Source organism: Zingiber officinale, chromosome 4A, assembly GCF_018446385.1.
Source record: "Zingiber officinale cultivar Zhangliang chromosome 4A, Zo_v1.1, whole genome shotgun sequence".
Taxonomy (NCBI): Eukaryota; Viridiplantae; Streptophyta; class Magnoliopsida; order Zingiberales; family Zingiberaceae; genus Zingiber; species Zingiber officinale.
Window position 1 is genome coordinate 34,448,159 of NC_055992.1, and position 14,264 is coordinate 34,462,422.

General features: G+C 35.1%; 1 protein-coding gene across 1 annotated transcript in view; it reads left to right on the plus strand.

Moving 5' to 3' along the window:
- LOC121969800 (E3 ubiquitin-protein ligase RGLG3-like) overlaps positions 1–5,952 on the plus strand; it is a 68,084-nt gene extending 62,132 nt beyond the window's left edge. The window contains exons 9-12 of the mRNA XM_042520054.1: positions 3,954–4,081; positions 4,174–4,303; positions 4,422–4,478; positions 5,570–5,952. Coding sequence (XP_042375988.1) covers positions 3,954–4,081; positions 4,174–4,303; positions 4,422–4,478; positions 5,570–5,653 — 399 coding nt within the window. The 3' untranslated portion in view covers positions 5,654–5,952. The remainder of the gene's footprint in view (positions 1–3,953; positions 4,082–4,173; positions 4,304–4,421; positions 4,479–5,569) is intronic.
- The last annotated feature ends 8,312 nt before the right edge of the window (positions 5,953–14,264 follow it).

Consider the following 14,264-nt stretch of genomic DNA (forward strand, 5'->3'; position numbering starts at 1 on the left):
ATTCTGAGTGAAAAATTGAATACCCTTCTGAGATTAATGAAATCTAGATTAATCAAGGAAATTGATACTATATTTGTGATTAATAGTTGGTAACTAGATGAGACAGGAGAAAAATTGGCTGGATTAGAACAAAATCACTTAGTTCAGCTGATTTCTCTAATTCCCACTCTGGAATCTTTTCCAATAGATAATGGTTATAGTGAGGGTGTTCCACATTATATATGGATTATTGTTTTCATGATAGAAAGAATGGATTTAGATTAAGGAACCTTACCTATATTTTTGAGTGTTTGAAAAGAGTAATCCAAGTGAGGAGGCTTTGACATTATGGTGAGGGGAGAAGTTAACAAAGAGGCGAAGGCAAAGGTGGATGATGGATTTTTAGCATTATGCAGACTTCAGAGGTATATATGACATGATACCAACATTAGCATATTGAAGAAGACGACGATGTCCTCTTCTTCTTGTCTTCTTTGAACTTTTGGTGTGTTTTTTTGTACAAGTAAAATTTTTATATAGCACTTACAAAAGCATACAATAAGCAGACTTTAGAAGCAGCTTATGATTGACAGAGTCTCGAATCATAGTATACTCCTACGGACCAGAATACATGAATTTGCACATTCCTAAAAATCTTCTCACAATCTAACTACCTCTCATAAAAGAAACTACTATTCTTGCTCTCCACACAGTGGACCAAAGAGGACAAAGCAAGATGTCGGGCCTTTGTCAACATTTGACACCCACGATAGTATCTCCCGAAGACTCTCAATGTCCTCCGATAGGTAGACATCTCCTGCCGCATGTGTAGCCAATCTGGGATCTTCCTTCATAACTATATAATAGGACCTAAAGAATAAGCACTTCTGCGACTCCAATACCTATCCACAAAAAGTGCATTGTCGATCCTCCATGTAATATTGTCTGTCTCTGGTGGGAAGATGCTTCTGTGCCAACAGTCAGAGTGTGACTGCATGACTCGGCTGTAAGTAGGTCTTCCACTTTGTTCGGGTTCATGTCTTCTTAGGACTAGGATGTCTAAAGAAGTCATATGCCCAAACCACCCCGCCATTTTGAGCAAACCAATCTACTAGCCTCTGTCACATCGGCGCATCCTGAGAACTTTTGGTGTTCTCAAGGAAGGCAAAGCTTGTCTTTGTCTCTAGTATGGTATAAAATAGAGTTGTGATTCACAAACTTTTGTGAATCCCCTTCCACTTCTCAATGAAGGATAATTTATTAATTAACATTAATGACTATGTATTAAATTACTTAATAGTTAATTAAAATGTTAGAAAATTTAAAGGGCATCACTAATTATGCATATCGTTACAAGGGCATCTCTCTTTTAAAAATTATCAAAACAATGCTCCATCCATAATTTGATACTTCCAATACCCCTTTGTGTTCCACCTTAGAACAACTTTGACCAAAATTGCTCCACCTTGGAGTTACACTGTACCAATGGCATGAACAACTTTGACCAAAGTTGTACTACCTTGGAATCTTTATTCAAAGTTGTCTAACTTAGAAAACAAAGGGGTGTTTTGGATATCAAATTACAAGTGGGGTGTTGTTTTGATAATTTTTTAAAGAGGGGCGCCCTTTAGACGATATGGATAATTAGGGGCACATTTTGATTTTTTGACAATTAGAATTAACTAAGTTGATATAATTTAAAATTTAATTAATTAATAATTAATTTAACATGAATAATAATTTAAAAATTAATTGTTTTTAGTAGTTTATTAATTATTTATCTAATTTATAGTCCAAATAATATTATTTTACTTTAGATATTAAATTAATTAATTTAATGAACTATAAATGCATGACTTCTTAAAAATTTAATGTCTTTTGTTATCTTATCCAATAGTTGTAGTTTCTTTTCATATTTTTTTCTAAATGTGTTTGAACCTTTTTTACCAATTCCAATTCCACTTGTTAGATATGGTTAATATTTGCATTTCTTGAAATTTTGATACCAAAACTGATATAACCACCCACACTTGAGCTTATTAGTAACTATCATTTGACAATTAAACCATTATTTATAACATCCACCCTCAAGCAATATTATACATGCACAATCATTTTTTCAAGGACCTAATTCTAATTTTTTATATCTTAAAGGGAGTTTTCTAATGTTCTCAATTAAAAGTTTTTTCTTTCTTTTACTTTTTTCCCTCCATTATAGAAACCCTTCTTTAGCCTCATTTTATTTTACCTCCATCGTCTTTGTCCCTACATTTATTGTGAGACCCCGTTAACTCCTCTATCAACGTCGTCAACCTTCCCTTTTTTGGCATTTTCGTTGAGACCTAATCATAACTAGTAGTCCCTTAACTCAAGGTGTGCCGTAAGAACAACAATAATCCCTACTTGTTTGATTGTTGTGGAAGACCCAGTCTCTGTGTGAAACAACCTAAGGTGACCTAATCCCCTCCCTCAACTCCATAAAGGCTCTTTGGGAGTTCTCCCCTAACTAATAGCCCCAAGGCTCTTTGGGAGTTCTCCCCTAACTAATAGCCCCTTTGAGTGATATATCTCAAACCCTTATTCTCCTCTCGGCGACTAGCATTGGCGAGTGATTGAGAAGTGTTAGAGCAATCAACCCTAAGTGGTCTAGCATGAGCTTAGTTTTGATGTTTAGGCAAAGGGTTTAAGTTACGCCCGATCTTGTGATTTAATATGTGTGTTTTAGTAGGCAGGGACTTAAGTGGATACACACATGGAGATGACTCAAGGTTCATTGAGATCGAAGAAGTATGATATCAGACATCAAAGGGACTATAGAATGCGGACCATTAGAGTGCAGTTAAGACTATGTAATTAGTGCTTTAAGGATGACACGGGAAGTGAGTCGAGCGTTCAATATATGTGAGAGATGAGAAATTTGATAGGGGATAGCTGAGGCAGACTACGTAAACGAAGTATGAATGATGGCACTGGGAGAGAGAGCCAAGGGCTCAGTGCATTGATGGACGGACATGAAGCTTGACAAGAGATGACTGAGGCAAATTATATAAGTGGATGAAAAATGATACAAAGAGTGAACCGAGAGATCAATGCATCCCTTAGAAATTTGACAAGAGATAGCCCGGTGGTAAAATCAATTTTATAGTGAGCTGAGAGTTGAGAGCAAATGTACTCATGTGGGGGTTGATATGGACTTAGGAGAATTCAGCGCTTAGGTGAGTAGGTTGTAGTCAGCCCACTGGTTAATTGAAGGAGTCCTTTAGTCAACTTGTGGTTGTGTTGATTGGTAGTCAACTCAAATACAAACAAAATAATCTCTTCTTGAGACCAATTGATTGTGATCCACAAAAATCGATCAAGTCTAATTGACTAATCGTGCATAGCAGCGATTGTAATCCATAGGAATCAGTCAAGTCTAGTTGACTAATGGTGCATAGCAGTTGATTGATGACACAGGAAAAGGGTTTGAAGGGTATAAAAGGAGTTAATGGAGGTGAAATAGAGTTGGTTGAACCCGGTTAGAAACCTGCCTTCTTGTAATTCCTCCATCGTAATTGTGAATAATCAATAAATTTGTGATTTTAGGACGGCCCATCAAATTAATGGACTTGAGCAAGTCAATATCTGAGTTGACATACACTTCAACCATCTGACTCACGAGTTGGACTATTACACCAATGATTTAGAACTTGGCCGGTTCAATTTTTAGTTCAGTTTCTATAACTATAGCCTGAAACTATAAATAAGTGGAGAAGAAGAGAAGATGGCAAAAGATAGGAAGGAGAAAGCTTGATGTTGGGTTACTCATTTTTCATCTAAGAAACTTTTTTTTGTAGCATCAAATCATGCATTTTGTTAAAATTAAGACTTGTTGCTCCACACCCCTAGTTTGTAACTGTGTCTTCAACATTGGTAAAATGCATCTTCTCCTCTGATTTCCCTTTTTTCTGACTAGGAGTCTGACTCTTTTTCAGTTTGTCAACTTCACAAGCATTATGAGTGGAAATAAAGACATGCCAAAGAAAGAAGCAGCCTTTGCACTCTCTGCGTTGATGGAGATTCCTTTTCAATATAGAGCCACACAAGGGCTCCAACCTCTGGAGTAAGTTCTCTAAATCAGCTATAGTATTTTATATAAACAATGTTTTTCAACCTGTTACAATATTATTTATTAAATGTTTGGTCATCTCACAGATCCCAGAAAATCCAAATAAGTTCACCAAGAGTTCTTCCTCCTCCTAAGGGTGCAATTGAATGTGATAGTATAGCAATGTCATCTAGTCGTCAGGCACTTCCAACAGGAGACACTGTTTCAGTAGAGCAGGTATGTTATTCTTATCTAATTTATTGTTTCAATGGGTGAACTTAGAGAAGCATGAGGTTTTTGCCTGCCCCACTGTAAGGAAACAATGTTGTTACATGATTTAACTTTACTTTTTCAGGTCTGCCCTATATGCTTAACAAACCCAAGGGATATGGCATTTGGTTGTGGACATATGGTAATTTATGTTTCCTTTTAAGTTATATTTCTAGGGAAGGAAAATTAGGTGATATGGAGTATCGGATAATGTATCAAATAGTTTCTCCTTTCATATTTCTTGTCTGCCGCCATTTTCTTACATTTAAGTTCATTAAAACAAACTTTGATAATATAACTTTGCTATCAAAGCCATTTGCAAGTCAAATAAAGTGTGTTGAGCAAAAGTATGAAATAATATAATATAATGAAATTTTAATTTATATTTAGAAGTAAATAAACTAACTGAAACTATATTAAAGGAATAAAACTTATCTAAATTCATCTTAGCACCATTCAACCAAATAGGGTGTTGAAATCATACCATTCTACCAAGAGATGGAACTCTGATATGGCATGGAAAAGCCAAGCGAAAATTGTAAAAACCACCTTATTTTTTCCAAGGGGGAGAGCCCACTTCATTTGCAGTTTCTTTATTTAAATTTACACGGCTTAGACTTGGGCATTGCTTTGAGACAAGGGACGTGAGTACCAAACGCCTCAACATAAAATTTTAGTGATCGGATATAAATTTCAATTCTTTTTTCTTGTGGGGTTTTATGATTTTCGTTCTATATCCTCAACTTACCAGATATCAGTCAAAATGGTATGCATAATTTACTGCTTCTTAGTGAAAGAATCAAATTCTTCATGGCATTTCACGATTGGATGATTCAACTAAAGTAGGTGATATATATAAACATTATCAGGTGATTATTATAGAAAACTGTGTAAGAATAATTGTGTAATTGGGTTTCTATATTCTCACGTCTAATTTATTATTTTTATATATGGTATATTTTTTACCTTAGGCTGTGCTTTGCTTCATCTGTTTTTTAGTTGTTAAAGCTTAATCCTACAACAAATTGAGATTGCAGTTTTGTTCAACCTGAAACATAAGCTTTGCTAATTGATTGGATTGGCGCATGACTAACATAAAAAACTAAACAGATATTGCATTGCTCTTCTCACTCTGTATAGTGTTCATGTGCAGAAACACGAAAAGATCTTATTTCCTGTGCTAAGAACTATATTTTGAATATGGCTGTCTTATTGTTCATCTCATTGTTCTAGACATGCAAGGAATGCGGTGCCACCTTATCAACATGTCCCATGTGTCGGGCACCTATTGCTACACGCCTGAGACTCTTCGCTTAAATCGTCTAGTGATTGGAGTGTATGAGGAGCCACACGGGCCTCCTTGCGGTTTCTGAACATCTATGACATTCTGTAGGATCTGACCATCATGAACATGTAATTTAGCGGACGTGAATCATGGAAAATCGTTGGTGGCCTCTTGTTTAACATCAGAATTGTTGGAGTAATGCTGTACATCTATGATATGCAAAATGAATTGTTTCTCAGAAAATCTCTTGACCATAACACAAATATCTGTAAATATGAATTAATGTAGAAAACGTAGCAAAGCTTGGGTGAATTGATCCCTTTTTCTCAAATCTACTCTACTATTTATAGAGATAATATAGTCTTGGGTAAACCCTTGACGCTCTCAATGGTACCATCAAGAAGTTTTGAATTATTTTCCTGAATAAATCCTCAAGTTTGGAATTATAGCTCAGAGAATTAGATTCATCTCTTAGTCCTTCCCCTTTTGCTTGTGATATATTAATGCACACTAGCACCATTAATATGTAAGCATATTAAAACCAAATAAGTATCAAACATATCATGCGATAAAAGAAGAGATTAATCAAACACAAGTGTCAATTTGATATCGGGCTATTCCTTAATCTAAAATTAAGGAAAGTACTTAATGGAGATGGAGATACAAGCTAGAGTCATAGAGTTAAGCATTCAACAACTCATACGAAAAAGAGAAAATTAAGAAAGCTTAGTCGTAGATGTCAATGTTGTTGGTGCAGTTTACATTAATCGTCTCGAGTATTATATATATATATATCAATCAGAAATGTTAGCCTACAGACCTCTTATTACGGAATCATACGGACCGCTCATGTGGAATATCTCCGTCCTTATATGATTTTTAAAAAAAAAAAACATCTGCGTCAATTTTTTTCCCTTAAAATCTATTTTTCTTACGTCGAACCCTCCTCGTTGCTCTCCTCGCCGTCGACCCTCACCGCAGCGCCGAAGTTCTTTGTCGCTCCCTCACCAGCTCTCCCTCGCCGCGCCCTGCCCTCTCTCGCTGCAACACCTTCCCTCTTCAACGATGCCACCAACGACACTGCCCTTCGATCCGAATTCGCCGAACCCCTCCTCGTCGCTCTCCTCGTCGTCCACCCTCACCGTGATGCCACAACGCCACGCCACAACAATACCTCACCACGCCTTGCCCTCTCTCACAGCAACCTCCTGCGAGTCTAGGCTTTCCAGCCCTTTTCGTGCCCTGCCCTCCCTCACTGTGATCTCAACCGTCCCTACACCGAGCTTCCCTCCCTCGCCGCAACGAAACTAGGTTTTCCCTATATTGCGACGAAACTAATTTTCCCCACGCGTCCCTCACTTGCTGCGACGAAGCTAAGTTTTCCCTCTCTCGTCGATTCATCTCCTGCCAATAAGCACAGAGGTTCTTGAAACCTGACAGCATTTCTATTCAAATAATTGTGAGTTCTTATTTACTCACAGCCAATGAGAATTTCTTGGTTCTACTAGTTCTGCTATTGCATTTGATATGAAGATCTTAATTCTGGTTGATCTCTCCATGTATACAAGTTTTCTGCAACTAGTGACAACAACAAAACTGGTAATGATCTTTGTGGTGTGCAAGTTCGTAAAGATAAGTAGAGAATATGAGGATGTGCAGTTGGTAAATTCTGGATTATCTTTTGGTATGTTGATTACTTGTTAATGGTTGTGTGCTGGGCTTGTATGGCTTATTGAAGATGTTTGCAGTGTTGTGCCAAGGAACTGGTGTGCAGTTTTATTTTTATCTTTGATTGGAGTTGGAAGCTTTTAAAATTTATGTGGGTACCTAATGATGTTATGGTGGAGCTTTCGTGCCTTGGTGTCTGTGTAGAAGCTGAGGAACTGCAAGGTGTGTTGGGAAGTTTTGACTAATGTTTTGTTAGTGGATAGTCTGCAAAGAAATTGGTTTCAAGATTTATGAAGTTGTGGAATTCTTAGTATTTGCTGGATTTCATTATTGTGCTATTGCCTGTGGATTTTTTATTTTTGTACTCATGGAGGCTTTTGAAGATAGAGAATCGTTATGATCCTTTTGTGCTGATACTTAGGGGTAATTTGAATTGCAGGTTTCACGTGAGATTTCTTTTGTATTTACACTGATACAAAGTTTACAGAGTTGTTTTGCATTACTATAGAGATCATTGTAAATGGTTGGAGTTTTTGTAAATAAGTTATACTTGAAGGTCAGGTTCCCCTCCCTTCTAATATGATTTTTCCTTTTATAAGAAATGAGATTTGGCCCCTCTTCTAGTATGATTTTTTTCCTTTTATAAGAAATGACATGTCTTTTATAAAAAAAAATGAAGGTGTGTGTTTTAGTGAAATTTTGAATTATGAAGTATATGAATAGTGACTCTATTCAATTAAAATTTGACAACACTTTGTGATCTGTTGTTGCATAGACAATCACTTAACAAAATTTCTTGGCATTCATCATTAAGTGTAAGTAAACAAAAGGACAATTATAGTGTACTGAAAATAATTATATCAGAAACATGGCCTTCCAACTAAATCACAATAGGATGTTACGAATGTAACTAGCTAGTGACAATTGGAGCAGGCAGGGAAGGGAGCACCAATAGTAAATTGTGAGCGCATGGCAGAGCAAGTAAACAATGAAGTTTGCCTTTTAGATGATAAATTTCAACCGATATCAGAAATCTAAGAAAAAAATCAACAACTAAAAGAAAATTTTTAATCCAGACATAAACCCGCATTACCAAGCAGTGTACATGGAGAACAGACTCCAGCTTATTGTTGATATAGTTGTTTAATTAGCTTAAAAGTCACAATCAAATAGCATATAGATCTCTACAAATTGTTCAAAATGCTCTTCCAAAGATTCAATTGCTAAAACAAAGTGGATTGGAAGAGGAGCCAAATGCAACTGCAACCCATGCACTCCAGAACTATGAACAGGTAGCCAAATGCAACTGCAACCCAGAAATGCATACCAATTTTGCCCCAGTAAATAGAAAGCTTATAGAATCTACAACCTGGAGAGCTATCTTGAGAAGAGGAGTCAATTGAAGAATGTGAGGTAGCCCAACCTGTGAGTACAAATGAAGGCAAGTGCATAAAATTTTGTTATTCTAATCTAGGAAATGCAACCAAATCAAACACCATATAATAGATATTACTAGATCATCGAAGAACTCTCCAACGAATATAATAGATATTACACTATAAATTATTCTTGCAATTGAAGATTAGCACAGAGATTTGAATCATATAAACACAAGTGAGATGTAAAAGTAAGAGATAAACTTCAAATATTTCAATGTCATCTACAAAGGGCAACCAGTAAAAATTAAGCTAACAACCAGGAATATGTACCTACCTCTTGTGTGCAAAGGATCACATTTGAATCTCTCTTTTCTTAGGCATTAATGACCATAAACATGGACAATGTCAATCCAAATTGTTGTCTCTCATAGTTTAGTTAATGAGATGCACATCACCACAGAGAATCTTAGAAAAACATAATTTTGCAGCCCTAACTATTATCAGAGATTTGTAACTCGCATCATTCCTAACTTGACTTCTTAGTCTTGAACAAGGAAGGGCATGAGAAAGAAAAGGATATGATGCTCTTCCCTGTTTTTTTTATGAGAGAGGCAAACTACTGTAACTAGAGAAACTACTAAAAGCTTCATTTGGATAAAAGTAAAAAATCCAGGACTAAATTCTTTGTGAGAGCAAGAAGGCATCTCTGATTATGAAAACTTGACTAAATTCTCTTGTACAATTTCCAACATAAAATAATTCAGAGATCTAAAAATGTATGCATGTCCTAATATTCTGATTCATCACATCCTACATATCCTTGAGACTCATGACATAATGCTCGAGAAAGAAATTAAGGATACAAAAAAGTTTGAAAAGAGAGTACATTTTAGTTCTTTTTCTAGATATCGCATGCAAGTTTTAAGCAAATCATTGAATTGTATTTCAACAAAAAAAAATATCAAAAAGTAAAGCATTAGTTATCTACAAAAAATTAAAAAGCAAGTTAGTAATTATTTTTGCATTACTGATCTAGCTCAATAAAAGAAAGATGAAATGTACTTTCCAATTGGGCAAACAAAGGAAATAGACGATTACCAGTCCTCAAAGATAATTACAAATATCTTACCGCATGTTATTAGAACCTGCAACCATAAAGATAATTATTAACTTCATTTTCTCAATGATCCACTATAATTTAAGAAAATAAAACTTTGATAGTACCAGCTCTAGATATCAAATTTGCTTCATATGTGTCGTCAATGCTGTTATGATAATTATCTTCAGTAGATTTGACAATCAACACATCATCATATTTACAAAATGTAATATAATAAAAAGAATTTGAGTTTGCAAGTAAAATAATAATAGAAATACAGAATTTTGACACATACCTTTGCTACAAAATTGGGCAGTTGCGCTTGTCATGTGACACACCTCGATGTCTGCATCCATGACATATCCTGGACTTTGATATTGACTTCTCATTTGATGATTTTAATCTTTTCCCACATCCCTTTTGTTCTTACTGAAGAAGGATCAATAATACCAAGACCTTCATCCATGAATTTCTTCCTTTTACTTCCATCACCGTATGTTTTACTGATGTTTATCTCTTGAATTTTGTTATAGATACAATTAAACTGTTCATCCAAGAAGTTTGTCCCCTCATCAGTCAAAGACGCATCATCAATTAACATGGAAGCTTTATAGGATAACCTTGAGTGTCTCGACATCAAAAATCTTTCTGGATCTGGATCATCGATAAAATTTTGCTCCCCCAAAGTATATATTACGCCAACCTTTGCATCTCGTGTCCATCGTTTGAGTATATACATATCAGGTAAATGAAAAACTTAGTTGATACGAAAAAATGCTAACATATGTTTGCAAGGAATGCCCTCAAACTCAAATTTCGTACAACTACACGATATATAGTCCCTCTGTTTGTCATGTGTAAGTACCCTTGGTTTGGAGGAAGAACAACTTTGAAATTTCATCACATGATAAATCACTGAGTCAACTTCTGTAAATGCCTGTTGTGCATAATAACCATGACTCTCGCCCATTTCACTTTGAAATTTCAGCCATTTCTTTTTTATATACAACTTAACCATTTGAGTTTCCATTGGCCAATTTGTCTTAATCTTGGGTTGCTCATTTATATCAATATGGTCCGCAACTAACTCATTATGTCTTTGGTGTCTTAGTGCTCTATTGAAATGGGTAATAAAATCCATCAATGAGTTTTTATTTAAGATATACCTCTTGAAAAATGAATGTGAGCTTTCTGATCTCTGACTACTTGACATTCCAACACAAAATACATGTCTAAAATATACCGACACCCACTTGTGTTACAATTCATACATCGACGATAGCCAATCATTTTTCTCAAAGTTAGCACACTTGATAACCTCTTCCCATGACTTCTCAAAATAATCAGGTGTTGTAGAATTTGTAATGACATTCTTTATGCTTTGATAATAATTTTGAAAAGTCAAAGGGTCTAATTTATCTGGAAATTTATTTAGTATGTGCCACAAATAATATAGATGCATTGTTTGAGAGAAAACTTGTGCAATGGATTTCGTCATAGTAGGATCTTGATCAGTGATGATAACATTTGGTGGACCTTTAGGCATGACTTCTATAAACTTCTTAAGCAACCAAAAAAAAAAACTCAGTTTTTTTCATCACTTAAAAACCCACAACCAAAAATGATTGTCTGATGATGATGATTAACTCCTACAATTGGTGTCAAAATTAAGCCATATTTGTTTGTGTTATATGTTGTATCAAATACAACTATATTACCAAATACACTATATGCCCTCCTTGATACATGATCAACCCAAAAACATCTAATAAATTTGTTATCTGAATCAGTCTCGTAATCAAAGAAAAAAAGATGAATTCTTCTCTTGTTTGGATGTAAATAACTCGATTAGTGTTTCGGCATCGATACCCTTTTGTTCATCTCTTAAGGGTTTCTCAAAGTTTCTAATATCTCTTTCTGTGTAACCTATGCCCTCAGGCCCTCCATATTCTATCTCTAATAAACGTATTTGTTGACAAGTTGGTATATTGGCATCTGAAAACTGTTTAGTTAATATTTTCTTTGCTGCTGAAACATTACGATGTGAGCATAGTAAATGCACCTTTGATGGAGTCGAGAGTGGATGGTTATGGATTTCTATGAAGTTACTGACAACCCAATTATGTCCAGTCTATTTCTTAACAAATGCAATATTTGACTTACAACCCGTTCTAACTGTGACACGTACTCTTTCCCTTGTCAGTTGATCAGTTTTTGCATGTTTAGCGTTCCACATTAGATCAGTATGCCCTTCTTTAAACCATACAATTTGTTTCCACATCACTTCATTTGTTATCTTATTTTTCTTACTTGTGTTTATCCTTGAACTAAATCCGGCTTCTCGTGCATATTGGTTATGGAATGAATATGCATCCTCTAGTGATGAGAATTCCATCCCAATTTTTTGGCTTTCTAATATATGTAACTTAAGGAATATATTCCTGATCATCAACTATATTTTCGTCCATTTCTGGAAATGTCATATTATATTTGAGAACAGATAAGTAGATAAATAAATAAAAACTATAACTTATTTTAATTTAAACTCAAAATTATAAATTTCAGATCATTTAAATTTCAGATCATTTGATAAAAACTACAACTTATTTCAATTTTAATTTCTACCATTTTATAATTTGACTACTTCAATAAAAAATATATAATTAGTATCACTATCATAATTTCAGAAAATGATGATCAAATCAAATTAAGATCTTCATACCTGGTTTGTTGCTCAAATCAGAAAATGTTGATCAGTATCATTACCAGTTTTGTTGTTGTCACTAGTTGCAGAAAACATGTATACCTGGAGAGATCAACCAGAATTAAGATCTTCATATCAAATGCAATAGCAGAACTAGTAGAACCAAGAAATTCTCATTGGTTGTGAGTAAATAAGAACTCACAATTATTTGAATAGAAATGTCGTCAGGTTTCAAGAACCTCTGTGCTTATCGGCAGGAGACGGATCAACGAGAGAGGGAAAACTTAGCTTCTTCGCAGCAAGTGAGGGACGCGTGGGGAAAATTAGTTTTGTCACAGTATAGGGAAAACCTAATTTCGTTGCAACGAGGGAGGGATGCTCGGCGCAAGGACGGTTGAAATCGCAGTGAGGGAGGGCAGGGCACGAAAAGGGTTGGAAAGCCTAGACTCGTAGGAGGTTGCTGCGAGAGAGGGCAAGGCGTGGTGAGGTATTGCTGTGGTGTGGCGTTGCGACGTCACGGTGAGGGTCGACGACGAGGAGAGTGGCGAGGAGGGGTTCGACGGATTCGGATCTAAGGGCAGCGTCGTTGGCGGCGTCGTTGAAGAGGGAAGGTGTTGCAGTGAGAGAGGGCAAGTCGTGGCGAGGGAGGGCTGGTGAGGGCGCGATGAAGAACTTCGGCACTGCTGTGAGGGTCAACGGCGAGGAGAGCAACGAGGAGGGTTCGACGTAAGAAAAATAGATTTTAAGGGGAAAAAAATTGATCTAGATGTTTTTTTTAAAAAAAAAATCATATAATGACGGGGATATTCCACATAAGCGGTCCGTATGATTCCGTAATAAGAGGTTTGTAGGCTAACATATATATATATTTATTTATGTGTGTGTATTTTGTAATATTCATAAATCACATATTATAATAAATATGAATAGAAAAGGTAAAGACAAATATATGAACTAGTCTTTTAAAATATTATTTAAAATTTTTAAAAACCCTATTCACCATCTTTACTACATATTTCTACAAAAGCTTCATCTTGTAAAAGAGGATTCATTTAATAACTTTCCTAAGTTAGATAAACTTTAAAATTAATCTATTTAAAAATTCTTTACTTATTTCTAAAATATAGAAATTGAACAAATCTTTTAAAGAAGTTTCGGTAAATTATAAAAGTAACAATTGGGACAACTTTAATTGCGTTATTTTTTTTTTAATCAAAACAACTCAATTTCATTAAATTAGAAGATAGAGCGGTCTAAATCAAATTGAATGATGCTTATATATTTTATTGATTGCGTTAAGATGCAAAGAGGCCACTTTAGAGGAGTCAAATAATTATTGATTTATTTTATTAATTATTACTTTATTAATATTGCTTTATCTGCCCATTTGTATCGAATAGAAATAGTGTATATGGAACTCCAATTTAGTGACTAGATGTAGGCACTTGACATATGGATGTATGTAAATTGATTTTTTTTTTTTTTTAATAATTCAGGTGTTAGGATGTTGGACTCAGCTAATGGGAGGTGGATGATCTCTCTTGGTTCATGCATCATGTAAATTTGAAAGCACAAATGAATTCGTACTTAACAGCCAACTTCTTAAATTTTTTATTCCAAATCGTACTAGTAGAGGAAAATTATTGATTTTCCTGATAATATACGTATTCAACCCTTATGATTTGACTAATCCTAAAGATGATCGACTGACCTATAAAATTTTTTCACAGGCAACTATAGTAAATCAAGAAGTACAAATGACACACAACCTAACATCATAAGTTTTTCAAATT